Consider the following 21556-nt stretch of genomic DNA (forward strand, 5'->3'; position numbering starts at 1 on the left):
ACACCATTGCAGCCTTGCCAGCTTTCTTCCCCCATATTGTTGCTACCTGCAAGATCCTTTGGGCCCTTGTGGGTAAACTTTTGCAGTCCCACAGTTCTTCCGGGGTCTAGATGTGCACATGAGATCTTGGGCTGTCAGAGCCCCTTTGGGGAAGCTGCCCAGACCCACCTCCAAGCTTCTTATTCCGTGAGGTTTGGTGGCTTTTTATGGAGATGGAACTTCTCCTTTTCGGGAGAGGGAGGCTCAGTGCTGAGGACCAGGAAGCTCATGCTGCAACTTGAGGAAAGCCTACATGAGAATAGGCCTGTCCTGTCCTTAGGGTGGCCCAGGCTCTCTGAGGAGGCCTTCTGGTGGAATCCACCTGGTGTTCACCAGAGTCAGAATTCTTTCCTCCCTTAAGTGGACAGCTGAGTGTCTGTCTACCCAATCACTGCCACACCCTCCCTTCTGCCACCAGCCGTCAGCCATCCCATGAGACTGAGCCATGCTCCTCAGAACTGAAGCTGTTGAGGTCGTTGAGTTCTACCCTGTGTTCTGCTGCAAGCCCACAGCAGTTCTTGACCAGTGAGGACTAGGGTGGACATCACCCATCACCTTATCCCTGGACCACATGGGGCCCAACCCCTCCTGGCCACATCCTCCTCAATGGCTAAGCTCCAGCTCCTTCCCTCCCAGAGCCTCTCAGGTCCCATTAGGCCCTGGCATTCCCCACGCAGGACCTGGAGTGGGAAGAACCCAGACCCCAGCCTTGTCAGGCTCACTTTAGTTATGACTGCCTCAGAACAAAGCCAGTGGGTAGGCCACTTCTCTCTCTAGGAGAGCCCAAAAGAGAACTGGTGCCTGTCTGGCTTTGTCAGAGAAAGGTCATATTTCTTGTCAGTGTTATTTGTTCTCCAGGAGGAGTTGGCCAGTAGCATTCACATGCCCCCCTTCTGCTCCTCGGACCCCAAGGTCCAGCCATCCCTTCTCTCCTCTCCCCTCTTACAAAGTCACTCACCCCAGCTGTGGCTGAAGGGCCAGTATTCTGGCACTAGACTTCTTCCTTACCATAGGTGGACACCCTGTGTTTCCCTTTGTCCAGGGCCCACTCTACCCTGCATCCATAGCATGTGGGTGCCAGGAACTGGGCCTCTCTACATGCCCCAAAGCACCCATGGGCTCCACAGCCCTCTCTCCTCTCTGGAAGCAGTGGTCCCTGCTGGACCTGGGCCATGACTCACAGGCTTTAGACTCTCCTCCAGCAGGCACAGTGAATACCAGTCCTTACCTAGAAAACCCCTGTGCATCCCAAGCCCGGCCAGTGGGCACAGAAGCAACAGGGATGGGCAAAGCTTGTACTTAACCACAGGCTCTTTGTGGGGCCAGCTTGGGGGCAGCTCCTGCCCCCTCCCTGGCCGTGCAGCAGCTGTGGACGGAGGCAGTCTCTGCTGCCCACCCATCCTGCTCCCTGCTTTTTCCATTGGGCCAGGGCTATGGGAGAGCCCTGAATCCTGACCTTGGTAAGACTCTCCATAGGTGCGCACTCGCACTCTCTCTCTCTTTTTTTGCAGTCCCATCAGCCTGTTTGACTCTCCTCTTCTCACCTCTTCTGTTCTCTCTTCTCCTCCTGGCAAGTCCTGGAGGCTGCAGATGCTCACTCCTTGCTGCACTTTCTCTCCGCTTACCGTATCCTGAGTACTCTTCAGACATCAGTTCACTCTGTTGCCATCCTCTTAAGTGGCTTCTATCCTGACCACGGTCCCCTGTGGGCCACAGTGTCTTGCTTAGCCAGTGTTTTGTGTCTTAGGAGCTGGCGTGCCACTCCCACGTGTGCTGAGTACATAGTATGCACCTGCAGAAGCCATAGGCTGTAGGACAGGCTTCTCTCAGAGGGTGGCTCAAGAAGTAACCTCCCTTCATGCCATCTGTTTTCACCCTTCAGCGGTGCCAGCAGCCCCCAGCAGCTGGAGCCTGGATAGCGGAGCCCGAGAGGCCCAGCCCTTCCTGTCTGCCCACACGGGGTGCATCCTGGCCCCCCCAGTGCCTCCCCGAAGCCTGCTGCATGGTAAGAAGACCTCCAGCGGGTCCCCCAGATAGTCCCCAGTCTCAGATTCTACTCACGGGCAAGGGCAACAGCCCTCCAGGCTGAGAAGATGGGCCGACTCAGCCAAGGAAAAAACATCCCCACCGCAGGAAGGATCCTGCAGGGCTTTGGGGTCAGTGAGGTTTCCAAGCACAGCAGGTGAGCTCAGTGAGGCCTTTCCAACCATGGAGGCTGAAGACATCAGAACTGACCATGCCAAGCGTGATACTCACCAGCCTGTCGTCGCCAAGCAGCAGGCTGAGAGCTGCCACTGTCTGCGGTCTGTTGTTCCATGGGCTCTGATGCACTTGACCTTCTTGACCTCCTGTGTGGCATGGGTGTCTCTACTCCAGCAGCTTGTGTTTTGGAGAACTTCAGTGAAAAGAGAGGTTTTCCTGTGGCCTTCAATGCTGAGGGGTTGCAGGAGACTCACATCTGTCCAGTTGTCCCTGCAAGATATGCGGACGTGCAGCGCAAGAAGGGCCCAGCTGACGCTCTGGTTCTGTTTCCTTTGCAGGTCATTACTCCCTACACTTTGACGCCTTCCACCACCCCCTGGGTGACACCCCCCCGGCCCTCCCAGCCCGGACCCTGCGCAAGGTAATGCACTAAGGTGACAGCCCCACCAGGATGTGAGAGGAGCCATCTCAGCTGCTAGAATCACCCCTGAGACACCTGAGGTCTACCTCTCCTGCTCCTGTCCCTGAGAGCCCAGCCTGGCAGAAGCTGGGGGTGGCCGGAGCCACACTTGGGATGCAGATGACCAATGTGTCCTGCAACAAATGTGATGGGGGCAGGGAAGTCAGAGGGTCCTGGAGATGGCAACACATGGTACTCAGAGTATGTGAGCAACGAGCAGTGAGAAGCCAGGGGGTTCCCTGCCAACACCCAACTTATCAACACACCACAGTTCAAGACGTAAAGAAACATTCCTGTGGTGGGTCATAGAGCACTTTAAACTGGAGTCCACTCAAAGCAAGAAGCATCAGATACCAGACCTTTATGAAAAACTCGTTAACTTTTCTGCAAATTGGGAAAGACTGTCACAGATTTCAGCAGCAGAATGCACTCATCTGGTCCGTGGCCCACTAGGGTTCTTTCTACCCTCGCCAACTGGCCTGATGACCCAGCCCTTCTGTCTGTACCCCAGAGCCACAGCCAGCAGCCTGGGACATGGCTTCAGGGGGCACAACTGCCCAGCAGCCAAGACAGGGCCATTTTTTAGCCACAGAAATGCAGGTGATTCTGGGCCTCCACTGGCTTGTTGGGGGCAGGGAAGAGCTAGGGGGTGACTGATGATGAAACAAGAAACATGCTGTTGATGAGGATTAAAGTTCATTAATAAGCAGACTCTTGGTCTTCTCTTCCCGTAGTGGGCCAGCCAGCCTGTTTGGAAAGAGGGATTCTAACATTTTTACCTTTTCTTTTGCAGTCTCCTCTCCACCCTATCCCAGCCTCCCCCACAAGCCCCCAGTCGGGCCTGGATGGCAGCAACTCTACGCTGTCTGGCAGTGCCAGCAGCGGTGTGTCTTCCCTAAGCGAGAGTAACTTTGGGCACTCCTCGGAGGCCCCTCCTCGAACCGACACCATGGACTCCGTGCCGAGCCAGGCCTGGAATGCTGACGACGATCTTGAGCCACCCTACCTCCCTGTCCACTACAGCCTCTCCGAGTCCGCTGTTCTGGACTCCATCAAGGCCCAGCCGTGCCGAAGCCACTCAGCCCCGGGATGTGTCATCCCTCAGGACCCCATGGACCCACCTGCGCTGCCACCCAAGCCCTACCACCCCCGCCTGCCGGCCCTGGAGCACGACGAAGGTGTGCTGCTGCGCGAGGAGACCGAGAGGCCTCGGGGCCTGCATCGCAAGGCCTCGCTGCCTCCTGGGAGCACCAAGGAAGAGCAGGCTCGCATGGCCTGGGAGCACAGCCGAGGGGAACAGTGAGGGGCAGGGAGGCAGCTGGGACACCACGCTCGGTGAGCAGCTTTCCCCACCGCTCCAGTCTGAAAAGCAAGTCCCCCGCAGGGAGCCAGAGAGGCCTGGCACTCAGGAGAGAACCACCCCGAGTCTACATTCTACTGCCGTGAACTCGTGTGTTGCCATGTACAGAGGCCACAGCAGCATGAAGGGTTGTGGCTTCTCTTTTTATTTCATTTTCTACATTCCATTTCTATGGGTTTTCCTTTTTCCTTTGTGGAATAGATGCTTTCTTCCTCCTGCAGTTCCAGATGATGTGGAGCTCTATGGAGATATTGCACAGACAGAATCGATTGCTTTGCAGGGCCCAGGGGTGTAGGAGCCCAGGCCCTCCCTCCAGGGAAGAGATGCACAGAATGGAAATTGCACTAGGGACCTCTTCCTTTGCTGTGTGGACAGAAGAGCTCACGGTTGTATTCAGGGATTGCAAGGACCACGTTGACTATGTCACCAGTGGACAAGGGGGCTACAAGCCATTTTGCACAAATGTCTGCCCACCTGCTCCCTCTTCCATCCAGGAGTGTGCAACTGAGAGGCTGGCTAGGCCAACCTGCCAGCTCAGGCATGTGACCTGGCCTAACTGCATGCCCAGGGCATACTGCCAGGCTTCCGTGGGCCAGCCCTGCCTCCTACTCTACCTTGGATTTTTCCCTCCATCGTTTTTATTTCTGACCCTTTGCCCCTCTCCACTCTTAATACACCCTGTGCCCTGCAGGAGCCCCCTTGGTGCATGGATCTGCAGTGGTTATCTCCTACCCTCTGGAGCTTGAGTGGGGGTGTAGCGCCAGAGGGACTACCCTCGCCACCTTCCTCCCCAGGGCCCGGGCAGCCACGTGTTGAGAAACAAGCTGATACAGGAGTGAGGCTGGGGTGTGGCAGGGGCCGGAAATCCTCTAGGCTTTCAGAAGTGGCCAGGGTGCCTGTCATCAGCTCCTGAATCAGGGATTTTCAGCACTACCTCCAAGCAGTGGGGTTGGCTGCCCAGCCAGGATTCTAAGGCCTGAGGACTTGTGGTCAGGTTCAGCAAGCTCCTGGGTAAAAAGGGTGGGAGGGAGCTTCTCCTCTTAGAAGCAGAGAGCCACGCAGGTTGAATTAACCTCTCCCAGTAGCCAAGTGCAGGGCCTCAGCTCCAGGCCCGTGGGGACCACCACTCAGGGTTCAGGGCAGGCAGGAGGGCAGTTTCTCCAGCCTCCCCAGTCTGTTGGGCAGAAGGCAGTGGTGTCTTCATAGGAAACTTTCAGGTCAGGGCACCGATTTTCCTCTTGGTTTATTATTTGGGGGAATGGGGTGGGGTGGTAATAGTATTTTACCAGGGTGCTTCTAAGTTACTTTAAAAAGTCTACGAAACATTTATTTGCTTGCATTCACAACTGTGATGGTCCCAAGGCTGCCTTCTCCTTGTTGAGCAGCTATGTTCTCCCCTAGTTCCTCTTCTGCTGGCCCATCTGACCTCCATGGTTAGGGTGTTTTTCACTTGTAAACAAATGCCAGATTGTTTAATAGGAATGCCAGCAAGTAACCTATGAGGAAAGATGGGGGGCCACATTAGCTTCAGGGCATCTGGGAGTGTTTATCACCATTGTGGGTCCTTTCTGATACTTCAAGGGTGACTCCAAGCAGAGTGGGTCAGTCCTGGCAGGCCTGGACCATCTGGTGTTCACAAGTGTGACAGTCGGGGACTAGCTTTGAATTTCTTAGGTAGGAGGGCATATTTAGGTTTTAGGGCACTTCTGAACCTCAATCCCTGGACAAGGCAATCCTCACATAAGAACATCTACCTTCTCCACCTGGCGGCATGGGAGGGTAGAGTGGAATGTGGGTTCATTTGGCCTTGCCTTATACAGGGTGAGCCCGGTTTGTTTTCCCTCTCCATTTTCCCTAATTGGATGAAAAAGACATAATCCAAATTCCTTTCACTGGAGAATCAGCCAGTCTGAAGGGAAGTGGGAGGCAAGAGATGAGAATCCTCTGAAAAGATTGTGAAATACTGATTTTCATTCTTTCAAGCTTATTTGTAAATACCTATTTGAATGCTGTGTATTTGTACAGGAATTTGAGCAAAAAATGTATAGAGTGTGATGTCCAATTGGTATTCAGCCCTATAAATGTGTTTTTAACCTCTGGCATTCTGTGCTTATTTAAAATAAGAAAACTTCTAACCATTTCTTTTGTGTATTTATGTTTAAAATAAGTGACTTAAAAATGGTCTTACCTGTACCAGAAAGCAAAGTTAAAGAAAAAAAAAATTTGTACTGGCGTCCCAAAAGGTTTTACTGTATATATTGTGGTAGCATGTTCTAAATCCAACAAGTAATGTGAATTTTAAATGTAAATATCTGCCACCTTATTTCCCCCCTTTCCCCACTCCTTTGACTGCTGTGATGTGAATTAAAGATGAATACCTGATACTGACCCACTGAATTCACTGAATTGGGAGCAGCGCAAGTGCCCCTCTCCAACACTTGTCGCTGGGCTCCAAGCCCTTTTAGCCCCATAGAAATCTCCTTTCTGCCTTGAGCGCAGAGCCAATCTTTCCCACGTCCTGCCTTCAAAGACAGGGAGCCAAGCCCTGCCCTGGAAATGAGGGCAGCCAAGGGCCCTGAGCGCTCAGTGGGAAGCAGGAGACGGCGTGCCAGCCGCCTCGGCCAGGCTTCCGAGGCTTGTGAGGAAAGGGGGGGGGCACCTCTTCCCAGCGTGCGGGACAAGGCTCCGAACCCCCAACCCCCCCACTCTGAGGCGGGATGCTTCTGATCCCAAAGCCACGCAACCAACCCTGACCCGGGTGCCTCTCTGAGCTCTGGGAAGGCAGCCCGGAAGAGAGCCCTTCCTACGGGCGCCCCTCCAGCCCAGAGTCTGTCCACCCCGGCCCGGGTACCCCTGACGGCCCGCGCGAGGCGGGCTCCGGCTACCCGGGGCTCAAGCGGGTGGGTGCCTGAGCTGCTGAGGCAATTCGGACGTGATCCGCCGGCCTCGCAGGCGCCAGAACCTCCGCAGGGGCTCCCCAAAGTCTGGTTCCCCCTGCCTACGTGATCCTTCAAAAAAAAAAAAAAAAAGGTAAAAGGAAAAAAAAACCTCTTCGGAGCCTCGCCTGCGGCCGCCCGCCGTCCCTGCCTTGTTAGGCTACGGCTGGCCCCAAAGCCCCTGACCTGCGCCACGATTCGGGGCCTGGGCGGGGAGGTCCGTGGGTTTTTCGGGCCGGCTTGGGGCCCAGAATAGGGGGTACGCAAGCCAACGGAACACGCGCGGTACAGCGGCCAAACCCGACTTCAGCCGGCAACTCTCCACCTCAGACACTGCCGGGATACCTACCCAAGATGGCGGCCCGAGCCCCTTCCGCCGCCTCCACGGCCGCTTCCTGCCGACCGCCCTGGTTCAATCAGCGGCCGACAACTGTCTAGGGCCGAGGGCGGGCGACGCCACCAGCCAATGGGGAAGGGCAGCGTGGAGCCGCCCGTCTGGGCTCCGAGGCGCATGGACCAATGGGGACATGGTGTGTGGGAGGGCGCGGAGGGCACCCGCCAATGGGGAGCCACGGCGCGCGGCCTGGACCTGGAAGAAGCGCGGCTCTACGGGCGCGGTTGAGTCGGGCGGTGGCGGCGGCGGCGGCTGGTGGAGGAGGATGTGGGCCACGCACGGGCTGGCGGTGGCGCTGGCTCTGAGCGTGCTGCCGGGTAGCCGGGCGCTGCGGCCGGGCGACTGCGAAGGTGCTGCGGGGTTGGGGGTCCGTGCGCTGTGGCCCGCCTAGCGGCGGCGCTGCCGAACCTAACCAAACCACTGAGCGGCCCAGTGGCAGGGGGCTGATACGGGCGGGGGCGGCAGGGGCGGCCGGCCCCAGCGGGGTCCGCCAGAGGAGGGGCCGACGCCGGGCCTCTTAGAAAACATTTCCTGGGCCTACAAAACATTGGTCCGACGAGAAGAAGCTGGGACTAGATCGTGCAGAAAACTTGGCCTGAAATTGAGATAACGCTGGAGTTTTGGTGCTTTCCCGTCACTGGGCAGAGGCTCCCGGCAGCGGCCCTGGCCGGGGTGGGGAGTCCTGAGGGCCGGCCGTGGGCACCGCGCCTTGTCTGATGAGGTTGCGAAGCCGCACCTCGGAGTTCGGTGTTGTATTTGGAAATGAGCAGCATTTGGATCGCTTTTTTCTTCGGCCTCCAGTTTGTCCATTTATGAGGTCACAGTGAGTCCATCTCAAGGACACGTGTTCAGTCTCGGCTTAAACTTTATGGAAAAAGCAGGGAGGAGCCGTTTGTGGGTCATTGAGTGATGCTCGTTCCCCGTATGCCCTGGGTGAACCATGGGGCCCAGCAACCCGGAGCGCGGTTCTGTCTACCTGTGGGCACCTGAGAAAATCGGTGATGGAAAAACTCACCTTTCTCCGTGTCTCCTATTAAAATTGCTGACGGAGTTCCCTCCTGGCGAATTGCGGTGCAACTTGGTGATTGCTGAGCATCTCCCTTCCCTCTCTTTTCCAGTTTGTATTTCTTATCTGGGAAGATTTTACCAGGACCTCAAGGACAGAGATGTCACATTCTCACCAGCCTCTATTGAAAAAGAATTTATAAAGTTCTGCCGTGAAGCAAGAGGCAAAGAGAATCGGTTGGTGAGTAGCTGTCTGACCCTCCCCAAGCTGGCCCTGGCCAGTGTTTAACCCTCTGCTTCACAGGCCTCTCAGTAAAAGGCCCTGCCCACTTGTCTATTCAGGAGGCCAGATGTTCTGTCAGTTAACTAATGTGGGACTGAAGGGCCTTCTGTATTCTGCAGTTGTGATGTTACCCTCTTAGTACTGATTAAGCACCTACTGTGTGCTGGGCACTGGAAATATCGGGGGAGAGCAATGACAGGCAAATGATGCAGTGGGATGGGTGTCACGCAGAAAATGGACCAGGATGGAATGAGTGGGTGCTGATTTAGACAGTAGTCAAGAATTCTTCTGAGGGCTTCCTTGGTGGCACAGTGGTTGAGAGTCCGCCTGCCGATGCAAGGGACACGGGTTCGTGCCCCGGTCCGGGAAGATCCCACATGCCGTGGAGCGGCTGGTCCCGTGAGCCATGGCCGCTGAGCCTGCGAATCCGGAGACTGTGCTCCGCAACGGGAGAGGCCACAACAGTGAGAGGCCCGCGTACCACAAGAAAAAAAAGAATTCTTCTGAGAAAGGGTCATCATTGTGAAGGGGGAAGAGCATCCCAGGCAGAGGGAATAGCCAGTGTGAATGCCCAGAGGCCAGAGCAATCTTGGCATGTGTGAGGGCAGTAGAAGATTACAAAGTGTGCCCAGGGTAGGCCAAGGCTGAATTGAGGACAAGAGCCCTAATGAAACGATGGCTTTTGTAGCTTTACTTTCCTGGCCGTCTCTGGTTTGTCTGTCTTTCTGTTTAAAGGTTTGAACCGTGGTGACTTAAATTCATCTGGTGGCTGTCAGCTCTGGGACCAAGCGTGTATTAAGAGCCTGGGGTTTACACTGACTGAATCTGACTGCCAATACAGGCGGGGCATGGGAAAATGAGGCCCTGGCAGAGAAAGAAGATGTTTTCAGATGTCAATATGCTTTGGAGGAGACAGCTCTCAAGTGGCACCTCCTGAAGGCCATTGTCCTTTCTTGCTGCAGTGCTACTACATTGGGGCCACAGATGATGCAGCCACCAAGATCATCAACGAGGTGTCGAAGCCCCTGGCCCACCACATCCCTGTGGAGAAGATCTGTGAGAAGCTCAAGAAGAAGGACAGCCAGATCTGTGAGCTAAAATACGGTGAGTGTGGCCTTATTTTACCGACACCAAACCTCCTCCTTGCTCGGGCATTAATGAAGTTTACTTTGTAGCTGGGGAAGGCACGTGATAAACTAGAGCCTTCACGAGTGAGTTATACAGCATGGTTGGTGGTGTTAAATGGTGGGGGGGGGCAGTGCACAGACTCACCTTGCATCATGGTGGGTGGAGGTCAGAATAGGCCTCATCGAGGAGGTGACATTTCAGCAAACTTTGAAGAAGGTGGGGGATTAGCCAAGGGCATAACTAGTGGAAGAGCATTTCAGGCAGAGGAAACAGTGCAAAAGCAGCCAGTGGCATGACAGATGGGTGGGCAGGTCACAGAGGGCCTTGCACGTTGGTGAAGATTTGGCTTTTAGTCTGAGGGAAGATGAGAATGTTGGTTTTCGGCCAGAGAAGGGATGTAGTCTGACTTGCCTTTAACAGGCTTGTCCTGGGCTTCCCTGGTGGCGCAGTGGTTGAGAGTCCGCCTGCCGATGCAGGGGACACGGGTTCGTGCCCCGGTCAGGGAAGATCCCGCATGCCGCGGAGCAGCTAGGTCCATGAGCCATGGCCGCTGAGCCTGCGTGTCCGGAGCCTGTGCTCCGCAACGGGAGAGGCCACAACAGTGAGAGGCCCGCGTACCACAAAAAACAAAACAAAACAAAACAAAAAGGCTTGTCCTGACTGCAGGCTCTGAAGGCCCAGCGATCTTTATTATTTTAAAAAGAATGGCTGTGTCCCAACAAGAAGGCCCAAGGTTATGGGCGCACAGCATCTCTTTTGCTGAGTAAGTCTCTGGTGGGAAAAACAGTTCAGGTCTTCAGAAAGAGTCAGGGCCAGGAATCATTGTCCTCTTCTGTACAATTTAAACAGCACCAACATATTTTATTGTGAATTGAGTGTCCAAGGGCTGTGTTCGCCCACTTGTGTCAAGGATAACTGGTCTTCTGAGAGTGATCCTCGTTCGGTCCTGATGACTCAGGGTGTCTCTGTGGGCACAAGTGGTCATGGAAGAGTAAGCTTCTAACTCAAGGGCCTGACCAGGGTCTGTGTTGGGCAGTTGAAGCTAGGGGATCTATCTGCTCTGTCACCCTGGAGCTCTTATTCTACAGTGGTGTGGGCTGCACTGTGACTGTTTAAGAGGCACTTGGAGTGGGAGCCACATTCCTCCTATAAGGTTCCTCCTGTAAAGACCACATGGCCTCCATCCCTGTCCCTGGTGACACTTGCATGTCTGTGGTGGACATTGCCAGCATGAGACCCACCTTCCAGGTGAAGGGGCCTGGGCTAGTTCTCCCTGTTGGGGGCAGTGGGCACTGACACACTTGCATGTGTCTCCCTGCGATCAGTAGGGCTGCTTGTTTTAAGGGATGGTTTGGATGTGCGGGACTATTGGGGTCCGGTGTTCCTCCCACCCAGCTGGTTATTCTCCCTGCTCTCTCCAGACAAGCAGATCGACCTGAGCACAGTAGACCTGAAGAAGCTTCGAGTTAAAGAGCTAAAGAAGATCCTGGACGACTGGGGAGAGACGTGCAAAGGCTGTGCAGAAAAGTCTGACTACATCCGGAAGATTAATGAACTGATGCCTAAATACGCCCCCAAGGCAGCCAGTTCACGGACTGATTTGTAGTCTACCCGATGCCTGCTGCACCTGAGGGGAAAAACACTTCATCTGTGTCTGTCCCAAACAGCCTTTTTGTAATTTATTTTTTAAGTAGGCTCCTGACAAAGTCAGGCTTGAAGCCTGGAGCTTTCCTGATGATGCTGGGTCCACAGCGCCCCCTTGGGGGGGATTCACTTTGTTCTGTTGCCGATTTACTCTAGGACTTCAAAGTATGTCTGGGATTTTTTTATTAAAGGAAGAAAATTTCTAGCTGTCCTTGAAGAATTAAAGTGAATACTGAAACTGGGTTTTACCCGTAATGAAGATTTCACCGGTTTATGCTTTCCAGTTTAAAAAGAGTTTTCAGGTATATTCACATTTGTCCCTCGACCACCAGTCAGTGCTGGAGATGCCAGGGGGACTGAGGCACGTGGGGTTGTGCAGGACCGGAGGGTCTCTCAAGGAGAATGTTGGGCTTCATACCCCCAGCCCACAGGGGCTATCTTACCCACATGAGAGGGGCTGACATGGGGCTTGGCTGTGAGCAGGACTGAGGTTTAGTGCACTTTTCTGTGACGAAGACTTCAATAACTGCATATGTTCAGTACTGTCACATTTCTAAAGGTGCTGATGGCCTGGCTACCTCAACCAATCAGTGTCCAGATCTGGCCATCTGCTTGCTCATCTGAGTTTGTGGTCTAGTGTCAGTCCTAAGTCTCTGGTGCCTAATTGGGATTTTGCAAGACTGGCAGGAGTTGGTTTGTACAAAGAGCCGATGAGAGGCTGCCTTTTACCTTTGTTTACCCAAGATAAGCCTAACAGTTGAGGTCCCAAGAGCATGTCCCTGGAGTCTGGTTTTTTAGTTGCTCTCTTTGGGGTTGGTGCTTGGGAAACCCAGTTATCAGCATGAACTGTGACTCAGTGGAGACACCTCTGCTCCTCATGCCTGCAGAGACCACCTGAAGGGAAGGACTAAGAAGCAGTGCTTTCCAAGGAATTGCTCTGTCTTTGGGTCATATCATTTGTGTAGTTCTTAAATTCAGTTTGTCTACGTAAAGGGCCCTCTCAGCTTGCTGTGGGGTCCACTAGTGCCTGGCAGGAGCAAGCAGGCCCAGGCCCACATTTTTCACCTCTACAGCACCATGTCTGAGAGGAAAGTGAGGTCGAGTCTCTTAGGCCAAGTGTTCCCTGTTTGGAGGAATTAGATGGGCTGTTAAGATCTGACAAGCAAAAAAAAAAGATCTGACAAGCACAAAGTATCCTGAGCCCCCCTGAACGGTGCTAAGACAATCCATGGCTGGAGCCAGAAGTCTTAGGAGATGGAGCTGTTTCAGCCTAGCACCCTAGGTCTCTGTTCCTGTGGCCTTTGTGCCCTCCAGGCCACAGTGAGCAGGGAAAACAGCCCAACTACTACTACCCTAGAGCTGATGCCCAAGATTATCTGTGAAAGGAGGCGTGGAATGTTAACAGGTGTTTCTTCTAAGACTTTCCTCTTGCACCTGCCTTCGCTGTTGCAGGAGCTCCTCCCACAGCGTTCTGGCCATGGGAGGAGGAGGGAAGAGCTGTGGTCCGCTCTTCCCCACTCCACGGTTTCTGTGGCTGAAGTTGGGTCCGGTTCTGCGAAGCCTCCAGCAACTCTCCATGGAGAATGAAAGCTTCCCCAAGGGGCTTGGCACCTGGGCAGGATTCCCCCTCACCTCACCACCATGGAGGTGGACAGAAGGGCACTGGCCAGGGAGAGGTAAGCGTGGCAAAATGGGTAACGGCCGGGTTTGGCGTTCTCTTCGCCCTGCGCTCCATGGCCCTGCCCTTATAGCCCTCTGTGTGCTCGAATGCCCAGAGCAGAGGGTGGGGCCCTGTGGCGCCAAGGAGCCTATTCCGACTCTGGAAACCGCAGGTTTGTTTCGGATTTCTGTGCCCAGGGCCCAGACAGGTCGCGCCTTCTGCATGCATAGCCATAGTCCTCATGGCCTTTCGGGGCGCGGGGGGGCGCTGTTGCAGGTGAACCTGAACGCAGGGGATGCTCGGGATATGGGGCGTGGGTCCTAGGGAGCGGCGTGTTTCAGTCCTTGGGGTTGTCCATGCTGGACCCCACTCAGGAGATGCCGTGGCAGGGCACGGGGATCACCGGAGCCTAGTCCTGGAGTTGGGAATACCATAAAGAAGCCGCTGGGTCAAGGCCTGGGACCCACGCGCCGACAGTGGCTGCCACAGCCGCTGCCATCAGCGCGGACCCCGGAGCCGGGAGCCAGAAGCCAGAGGCCTACGTCCCGCAGCCGCCTGGGCTGGCTCTTTCGAGGTCTCCAATCACCGTGGAGCCCCGAGCCTCGTCCATGCCGGCCGCGCCGTGACGCCAGAGCCGCGCTCGCCCACTTGCCCTGGGGTCACGTGGAACGGGGGGGGCGCAACCCGATGACGCAGCCGGTGCAGCTCTCGCCCCGCCCACCTCGGGGTCACGTGGCACGCCCGGCGCAGCTTGATAACGCGACGCCCAGGCCCTGGGCGCAGCTCCCGCCCCGCCGCCGCGCCGAGTCCTTTTGTCCAAGATGGCGGTGCCGGGGGCGCTACCTCCTCGGCAGCCGCCGCCGCCGCCGTTGTGAGGGGCCTGCGGGCCGCCCGCCCGCCCGCCGCGCCGGCGCCATGAAGAGGCAGAGCGAGCGAGACTCGAGCCCGAGCGGGCGCGGCTCGTCATCGTCGGCCAAGCGGCCGCGGGAGCGCGAACGGGAGGCGGAGGCGGGCGGGCGGCGGGCGGCGCACAAGGCCTCGGGCGGCGCCAAGCACCCAGTTCCAACGCGGGCCCGCGACAAACCCCGCGGTAGCGGGGGCGGCGGCGGTGGACATCGCGACGGCCGCGGCGCCGGGGACGCGAATCACCGTGCGAGCAGCGGCCGCTCCTCAGGCTCGGGCGCCGCCGGCGGCGGACGCGGTGCCAAGGCCTCGGGGGACCCGGGCGCTTCGGGCGCTTCGCCCCGCGCGTCTCCACTACCGCCACCTCCGCCGCCGCCCGGGGCCGAGCCCGCGGGTCCCGGCTCATCAGCAGCCGCACCCGAATACAAGACGCTGCTCATCAGCAGCCTGAGTCCCGCGCTGCCCGCCGAGCACCTCGAGGACCGGCTCTTCCACCAGTTCAAGCGCTTCGGCGAGATCAGTCTGCGCCTGTCGCACACGCCTGAGCTGGGCCGCGTGGCCTACGTGAACTTCCGGCACCCGCAGGACGCGCGCGAGGCCCGCCAGCACGCCCTGGCCCGCCAGCTGCTGCTCTACGACCGTCCGCTCAAGGTGGAGCCCGTGTACCTGCGCGGCGGCGGCGGCGGGAGCAGCCGGCGAAGCAGCAGCAGCAGCGCGGCCGCCTCCACGCCGCCACCGGGGCCACCCGCGCCCGCCGACCCGCTCGGCTATCTCCCGCTGCACAGCGGCTACCAGTACAAGCAGCGTTCGCTGTCCCCGGTTGCCGCCCCGCCACTGCGGGAGCCCCGCGCCCGCCACGCCGCTGCAGCCTTTGCCCTGGATGCTGCCGCCGCCGCCGCCGCCGTAGGACTATCCAGGGAGCGGGCCCTGGACTACTATGGGCTGTACGACGACCGCGGGCGACCCTATGGCTACCCGGCGGTGTGCGAGGAGGACCTGATGCCTGAGGACGACCAGCGGGCCACGCGCAACCTCTTCATCGGGAACCTGGACCACAGCGTGTCAGAGGTGGAGCTGCGACGGGCTTTCGAGAAGTACGGCATCATTGAGGAGGTGGTCATCAAGAGACCCGCCCGTGGTCAGGGCGGTGCGTATGCCTTCCTCAAATTCCAGAATCTGGATATGGCCCACAGGGCTAAGGTGGCCATGTCGGGTCGGGTGATTGGCCGCAACCCCATTAAGATAGGATATGGCAAGGCCAACCCCACTACTCGCCTCTGGGTGGGTGGCCTGGGACCTAACACCTCACTGGCGGCTCTGGCCCGGGAGTTTGACCGCTTTGGGAGCATTCGGACCATTGATCATGTCAAAGGAGATAGCTTTGCCTACATCCAGTACGAAAGCTTGGACGCAGCCCAGGCCGCCTGTGCTAAAATGAGGGGCTTTCCCTTGGGAGGTCCAGACCGCAGGCTGCGGGTGGATTTTGCCAAAGCAGAGGAGACTCGGTATCCCCAGCAGTACCAGCCCTCACCCCTCCCTGTGCATTACGAGCTGCTCCCAGATGGATACACCCGGCACCGAAACCTGGATGCCGACCTGCGGGTGAGGGATAGGACCCCCCCACACCTCCTGTACTCAGACCGAGACCGGACATTTTTGGAAGGGGACTGGACCAGCCCCAGTAAAAGCTCTGACCGCCGAAACAGCCTCGAGGGCTACAGCCGCTCAGTGCGTAGCCGGAGTGGTGAGCGCTGGGGAGGAGATGGGGACCGGGGCCTGCCCAAGCCCTGGGAGGACAGACGGAAGCGCCGGAGCCTTTCCAGTGATCGTGGGAGGACAGCCCACTCCCCTTATGAGGAACGGAGCAGGACAAAGGGTGCTGGGCAGCTTGTGGACCGAGGCTCTGACCGCACCCCTGAGCGCAGCCGCAAGGAAAACCATTCCAGTGAAGGGACCAAGGAATCGAGCAGCAACTCCCTCAGCAACAGCAGACATGGGGCTGAGGAGCGGAGCCACCACCACCATCATGAGGCTCCAGACTCTTCCCACGGGAGGAAGACACGGGAGAGCGAGCGCAATCATCGGACCACTGAGGCTGAGCCCAAGCCTCTTGAAGAGCCAAAACACGAGACCAAAAAGCTCAAGAATCTTTCAGAGTATGCCCAGACACTGCAGCTAGGTTGGAATGGGCTTCTAGTGTTGAAAAACAGCTGCTTCCCGACATCTATGCACATCCTAGAGGGGGACCAGGGGGTTATCAGCAGTCTCCTCAAAGACCACACTTCTGGGAGTAAGCTGACCCAGCTGAAGATTGCCCAGCGCCTTCGACTGGACCAGCCCAAGCTCGATGAGGTCACACGACGCATCAAGCAGGGGAGCCCCAATGGCTACGCAGTGCTCCTAGCCACACAGGCGACCCCCAGTGGGCCTGGCACTGAGGGGATGCCCACGGTGGAGCCAGGCCTACAGAGGCGGCTTCTCAGGAACCTGGTCTCCTACTTGAAACAGAAGCAGGCTGCAGGGGTGATCAGCCTGCCAGTGGGTGGGTCCAAGGGCAGAGACAGCACGGGCATGCTCTATGCCTTCCCTCCCTGCGACTTTTCACAGCAGTACCTCCAGTCAGCACTGAGGACATTGGGCAAGCTAGAGGAAGAACACATGGTGATAGTTATAGTAAGAGACACAGCCTAGCTTGAACCTGTCTTCTCCACAAAAGCAGTTATTTTAAGATCTGACCCCCGCCTCCCCCCCGACTCCAAAACTTACCCCCTTGGTTTGAATTCTCTGCTGCGTTATTTCAGTTCATTTGGTAGGGGACCAAAGTCCTCCCCCACCAAAACTAAGTTCTTAGGTTTGGGTTTTTTTTTTTTTTTTTTTTTTTTTTTTTTTTTTTTTTTTTTTACAGTGATGAGAAAAATGAGAAGGGACTCCTGTCATGTTGGTTTCTAGTGTATGAGATACTGTCTGCTGTGTTCTGTATTTTTTAATTTTTTGACTAACTGTATGGAAAGTTGTCAGTAAAGCCTTTGTCAGAGGATGGATTTTTAATCCTGTTCAGAGTCCTGGTTTAATCAAGTTTTTTTTCTCAAAGGATGGAAGCCTTCCCTGCTGCATGCACACAAATGCCCTATGTCATCTTTCCACCACTGGCGTATCTCACAGTCCTCCTGCATTGGTGGCTCTCAGCCCCTCAGCTCTTTGGGCTGAATCAGGACTTTACTCACATTTGTTTTTTATCTTGGCTGAGAGCAGGTGGGTTTCATTTTGGACCCTGCCATGCCAGCTTGAGCAGAGCCCATGCACAGGAAGGGGTTGAGCCTAAGTCTAGCCAGCAGCTGTGGTAGTTTTTTGTTTTCTTGTCCTAAACAATGTGTGTGTCCATCAGTTTGAGCTGTAGCTGTTGAACAAAGCACCTAGTCTTCAGGCCTTTTTGAAAGCACGTAGACCTTAGCAGTTGTGTGGTCTTGTAGTCATGGGAGGAGCAGTGCAATATTGGGGTCTTGGTACCATGGATCTGTGAGGCCTCCTTCTCTTGTTCAGCCTCCCTTCTAGCCTTAATGCAGCAGCCCAGGGATACCCAGTTGGAGACAGCTGCCTCAGACTCCAAGGGACAGTGGAGGCCAAATGCTGGAATGGAGAGTGGGAGGCAGCTTTCCTTGGATAATTCTTGAAACTTTCCCGGTGTTTGTGAATTCTGGCTTTTCCTTTGATTGTTCGGGGCTGATGTGTCAATGGAGTGGGCCTCTGCCCAGTCACTAGAGCTTTGTGAGGGACACTGAATCCCTGGCCTGAAGAGTTTTTGAGGTAGTACAGTGGGTTAGGAAGATGCTCTTGTTAACTGACATAACTTTCTCAGGTACAAGTAGTCACTTATGCCTAGGCCTCTTGCCCTGATACTGCAAAGGTGGGGACCACTGGGAGAGAGGTGCTTCTGTGGGGAAATGTCACAGTTGCCGAGGTGTTGGGCAGTGCTAGAGCTCACATCCATTCAGGCTGAGCCGGGGAGGAATGTGGAGGCATCAAGCTGGGAGGGAAAGATGGCTTGAAGTTCTGTGGCCACGCATCTCTACTAAGACAGTATGGCCAGCATTGGCAGATGAAGTCAGCAGTGTCAGGGACCAGGGAGGGAAATCAGTCACACAGCAGTTGTCACCATAGAGCACAGCCCAAACACTATTTTTCAGAATGTTTGTGGCGGATTAGATGTTTTAAAAGGATCATTGTCAAGGCTGAGGGAGAACAGAAGCTCCAGTAAGGGAAATGAGCCCCCAAGTGACCAGGAACTCCGGGATTCTGTTGACCGTGCTGTCCTCTCTCTAGGTCTGGTCCACTACCCTGGCTGGCACGAGGCAGCGCAGGTGACAGCTGGGATGTGTTGAGAGAGACAGTTCGTGAGATGGAGGCGGGGGCTCAGTGCGGACCTCATGGACAATACATGCCTCTCCACAAGGACAGTAAAAGAGGTGACTTTTTGAGACCTTAGAGATTTAAAATAAACAGGGCAAGGAAGGCGCCTGGGGAAGTACTGCTCACTAGGCTTCAGCTGGTGCTCGTGAGAGAAAAAGCACTTTCGTAACAAATACAAGAAGTGTTAAATGTGTTTATTTGCCTGTTTGTACTTGAGCTTTGGCCACAACTGCCAGGTATCTGAGCAAAGCAGTGCGAGGCACAGTAGGCCACAGCTGCACCATTCCAGGCAGGTGGAACCACCAGAAGCAGGAATGGGCCTCATCTTGTTTAGAGCAGATGAGGTAGGGACAAATGCCTGGGTCACAGGCCGGAGCCGCCTTGCTGTATTAAGCCCAAAACTTCTCTGGGCTGTTCCTTCATAGAGTGGGTGCTCAGGACCCAGAATACTACGCCTCCTAGTTTTCCCCGACAGAAACCTAGAAAGTCTGGCTGGAGATACTTAAACCCTTGCTTTGTTCACCCTTCTTGAGGGATAGGTGCTTTCTGGCCCCAAACCTAACTACAGAGTTCTCCCACCGTGTGACCATCCTCCTCCTCCTTGGACCCTCAACTCCTTCCTTCCTCTCTTAAGACAGCAGCTTCTGTAACGTCTCTCAGAAAGGCCTTGGCCAGCACTAGCGATGGTAGGTCAGGTGGTCAAGGCCCTGGTTGATTGATGATGCTGCCCCCAGGGAGAGAACTATTTAACTGCAGGCAACCTGTGCCTCCACCCGGGGTTCAGGTTCTATCTAACTGAGGTGTGGCTTAAAGGCAAAAATCAACCTAAGGCAAAATTTGCCTCATTGGTGGTTTGCTACTATTCCACGTGTTTCTTCCTAAGTGACTGAGATCATGAGCCCTGCCTGGCAGATAAAGAGCTGATGTTTCCTTAGCCTCTTAGGGCACTTCCCTAAGGGTGTGTTGTCAAGTTGAACAGGAATGTGCTTTCTTATTGCAGGTGCCCATCTCCACCCGAGAGACCTGTGGGTGTTCCCAAGAGCTGCTGGCAGAGTTCAGGGAGACTGGCTCTGCTGAGTTAATGACTAGAATACAATGCGTTTAGTGCTTCTTGACTTGTAACCTGTTTTCTTCTAATGCACCAGCAGTCAGACTAGTCTACTGGTTAGGTGTTAGCAGTCCATTTAAGCTGAGGCATGAAGCAACGTAAGAGCTGAGACCTCTGCTCTCTAGAGGACCAAGAGGTGCCTGTGTGTGACACAGGACCAACCACTTCAGTGTGTGTGATGAACTGTATGGTGCTCCGAAGCCCAGCAGGGCTTCACCAGCCCCTGGTGAGTTAGCCGTCTTGTCTTATTTACTTCACAAATTTGTCCTCTTATCTCAGCAAAGGGAGAAAAGTCTCTTTAGCTATAAATACCTATATGATGATAGAAACTGGGCAAACTCAAAGGAAGAAAGAGACTAGGGTCTCCTATTTATTGTGGGTAAGAAGCGGGTGGGGTGGGGTGGGGTGAGTGAAAAGGTAAAAGCACCTGGTACTTTCCCTGGTGGTAGCACAGTTTAGCCATAGGCCAGTTGTAGAGGCCTGTGAAATACCTGCAAACCCAGCCCGACCAAGCCCTAGCTGCCCCTAAACTGCCAGAACTGAAGAACTGCCCAGGTCTACTGTTGTACTCCCTTCAGAAAACAGTAATGACAGTCAGTCAGTCACCCACTACAGGGATGGCCAAAATGCTTTCACTCCCTAGCTTTGCCAGCTCATTGCCCCACAACATTCCAGGACCCCTAACAAACATTCCAGCTCCACCAAATCTACTCTGGAGCTGCCTTCTTGCTTCAGAACCCAGGATAGAGAGATGTGTGCAGAGTGGACAGTGCCCTGAGCACCTCCCTCTGCCCCCTGCCCAGTCCTCGGGGCGAGCAGCAGACCAGGGTTAGATGCTGTGACTAAGCTGCTTTTCTCTCCAGAGTGCTTTACTTGGGCAGAACGTGTTCTCACCCCGTCCTGGGCTGCCTCTCTTGGAAGGCGTCTTTATTGCCTGGCTAAAGCTATAAGGAAAGGGACAGACCCCACTTTGGTAAAAGAGAACAGGGAAAGGCCATAAACAAAGAAAGACAGACTTGTAGTTTATTTTGTATTTTTTTTTAAATAAATACACTTTACATTAAAAGGCCTTTGATTTGTACTTTCCACATTTGGGAGAAAGGGAAGAAAAAAAGATTTTTGAAAAACTGAATCACAAAGAAAAATAGAGGGAGTGAACTTATATCCTAAGTTCCCTCAACTCCACAAAACCAATATCCACAATGACCTTGCTGCCCCCTCCCCCAAACCATGAAGGTGGGTGAGCCTAGGCATTTACTCAGCAAACAAGCAGCACCTCCTCCCCACCTCTGGCACAAAGGAAAACAAATTAACCTGACAGCATATGAGGCAACAAAACAGGTTAAAAAATCATATATTATATTTATAATAAAATATTCTTAATCCTTATCAATTTAAGAAACGATTTTCCTTTTCATTTAAATACGTATGTAAAAATGCCTCTATTGTTATTCAGACATCATTTTCTTCCATAGAAAATGAACTGCAGGGACAAGAGACCTGGTGGATATAAGTTCATACCCTCAGTTATAAATGCCTTTTTTTTTTTCTTTTTAAGTTTTATAAAAAACTATTTCTTGTTCTTTAAGTAAAGAACATTATACAAAGAAAATATATTGTGAAATAACCCCAGAGACGTGTTGTTTTTTTGTTCCCCTTGAGGAAAGATATGTCCATCCTAGGAGAAGGGGGAAGCAGAATAGGGCCTAACCCCTGTTGTCTTTTTTTTTTTGTGGTTATTGTTTTTAGAAGGACTCTCAGATTCCAGTGAGACTCTAAATCATAATCCTCTGAATGCAGGGCATGCAGTTCCTTAAAAGAGCCCTGGGAGAAGGGAAGGGAAGATGTTCTGAATTCATTTGACTCAGTTTCTCGCCTGCCAAGAATCTCTTCCACGTGGTGATGGCTCCTCACTCATTTAGAGATAAGATGATGTCATCTTCCAAATCAGAGTTGTCAGAGCTGTCGGCTGAAAGGTAAGGAAAGGGAGAGACTAGATTACGCACGAGGCTTGTAGGAAGCTTTCA

The 21556-nt window shown here is 54.6% G+C and overlaps 4 protein-coding genes across 13 annotated transcripts in view; 3 read left to right on the forward strand and 1 right to left on the reverse strand.

The window, feature by feature from the left end:
• The window catches only part of DOCK3 (dedicator of cytokinesis 3), a 422568-nt gene extending 417244 nt beyond the window's left edge, over window positions 1-5324 (forward strand). For all 7 annotated transcript variants that reach the window (XM_060109452.1, XM_060109453.1, XM_060109454.1 and 4 more), the window contains 3 exons: window positions 1922-2044; window positions 2580-2662; window positions 3495-5324. In XM_060109452.1, coding sequence (XP_059965435.1) covers window positions 1922-2044; window positions 2580-2662; window positions 3495-4004 — 716 coding nt within the window. In that variant the 3' untranslated portion in view covers window positions 4005-5324. The remainder of the gene's footprint in view (window positions 1-1921; window positions 2045-2579; window positions 2663-3494) is intronic.
• Window positions 5325-7595: 2271 nt separating this feature from the next.
• Window positions 7596-11706, forward strand: MANF (mesencephalic astrocyte derived neurotrophic factor). The gene is made up of 4 exons (XM_060110596.1): window positions 7596-7741; window positions 8510-8637; window positions 9642-9783; window positions 11229-11706. Exons 1-4 carry the CDS (start codon window positions 7657-7659, stop codon window positions 11411-11413), a joined length of 540 nt encoding a protein of 179 aa, XP_059966579.1. The 5' UTR covers window positions 7596-7656; the 3' UTR covers window positions 11414-11706.
• A 2236-nt stretch (window positions 11707-13942) lies between these two features.
• Window positions 13943-21556, forward strand: part of RBM15B (RNA binding motif protein 15B) — a 28605-nt gene continuing 20991 nt past the window's right edge. For 2 of the 4 annotated variants that reach the window (XR_009533595.1, XR_009533594.1), the window contains exons 1-3: window positions 13943-16687; window positions 18335-19755; window positions 21330-21505. Coding sequence is in view for 1 of the 4 variants with exons in the window: in XM_060110595.1 (XP_059966578.1) it covers window positions 14027-16687; window positions 18335-18376 (2703 nt within the window). In the remaining 3 variants the exon portion in view is untranslated. Of the gene's footprint in view, window positions 16688-18334; window positions 21113-21329; window positions 21506-21556 lie in introns of those variants that run through there. The other 2 variants (XR_009533596.1, XM_060110595.1) reach the window with 2 other exon arrangements.
• DCAF1 (DDB1 and CUL4 associated factor 1) overlaps window positions 20544-21556 on the reverse strand; it is a 75267-nt gene continuing 74254 nt past the window's right edge. Inside the window, exon 24 of the mRNA XM_060110594.1 lies at window positions 20544-21498. Coding sequence (XP_059966577.1) covers window positions 21440-21498 — 59 coding nt within the window. The 3' untranslated portion in view covers window positions 20544-21439. The remainder of the gene's footprint in view (window positions 21499-21556) is intronic.

The sequence above is a fragment of the Mesoplodon densirostris genome, chromosome 10 (genome assembly GCF_025265405.1).
Source record: "Mesoplodon densirostris isolate mMesDen1 chromosome 10, mMesDen1 primary haplotype, whole genome shotgun sequence".
Classification (NCBI taxonomy): Eukaryota; Metazoa; Chordata; class Mammalia; order Artiodactyla; family Ziphiidae; genus Mesoplodon; species Mesoplodon densirostris.

Bases quoted from the DNA above. Each gene is read 5' to 3' on its own strand.
- MANF (XM_060110596.1), top strand. From the start codon at position 7,657: ATGTGGGCCACGCACGGGCTGGCGGTGGCGCTGGCTCTGAGCGTGCTG. The intron at 8,638-9,641 runs GTGAGTAGCTGT...TTCTTGCTGCAG, and splicing joins GAGGCAAAGAGAATCGGTTG to TGCTACTACATTGGGGCCAC. The intron at 9,784-11,228 runs GTGAGTGTGGCC...TGCTCTCTCCAG, and splicing joins GATCTGTGAGCTAAAATACG to ACAAGCAGATCGACCTGAGC.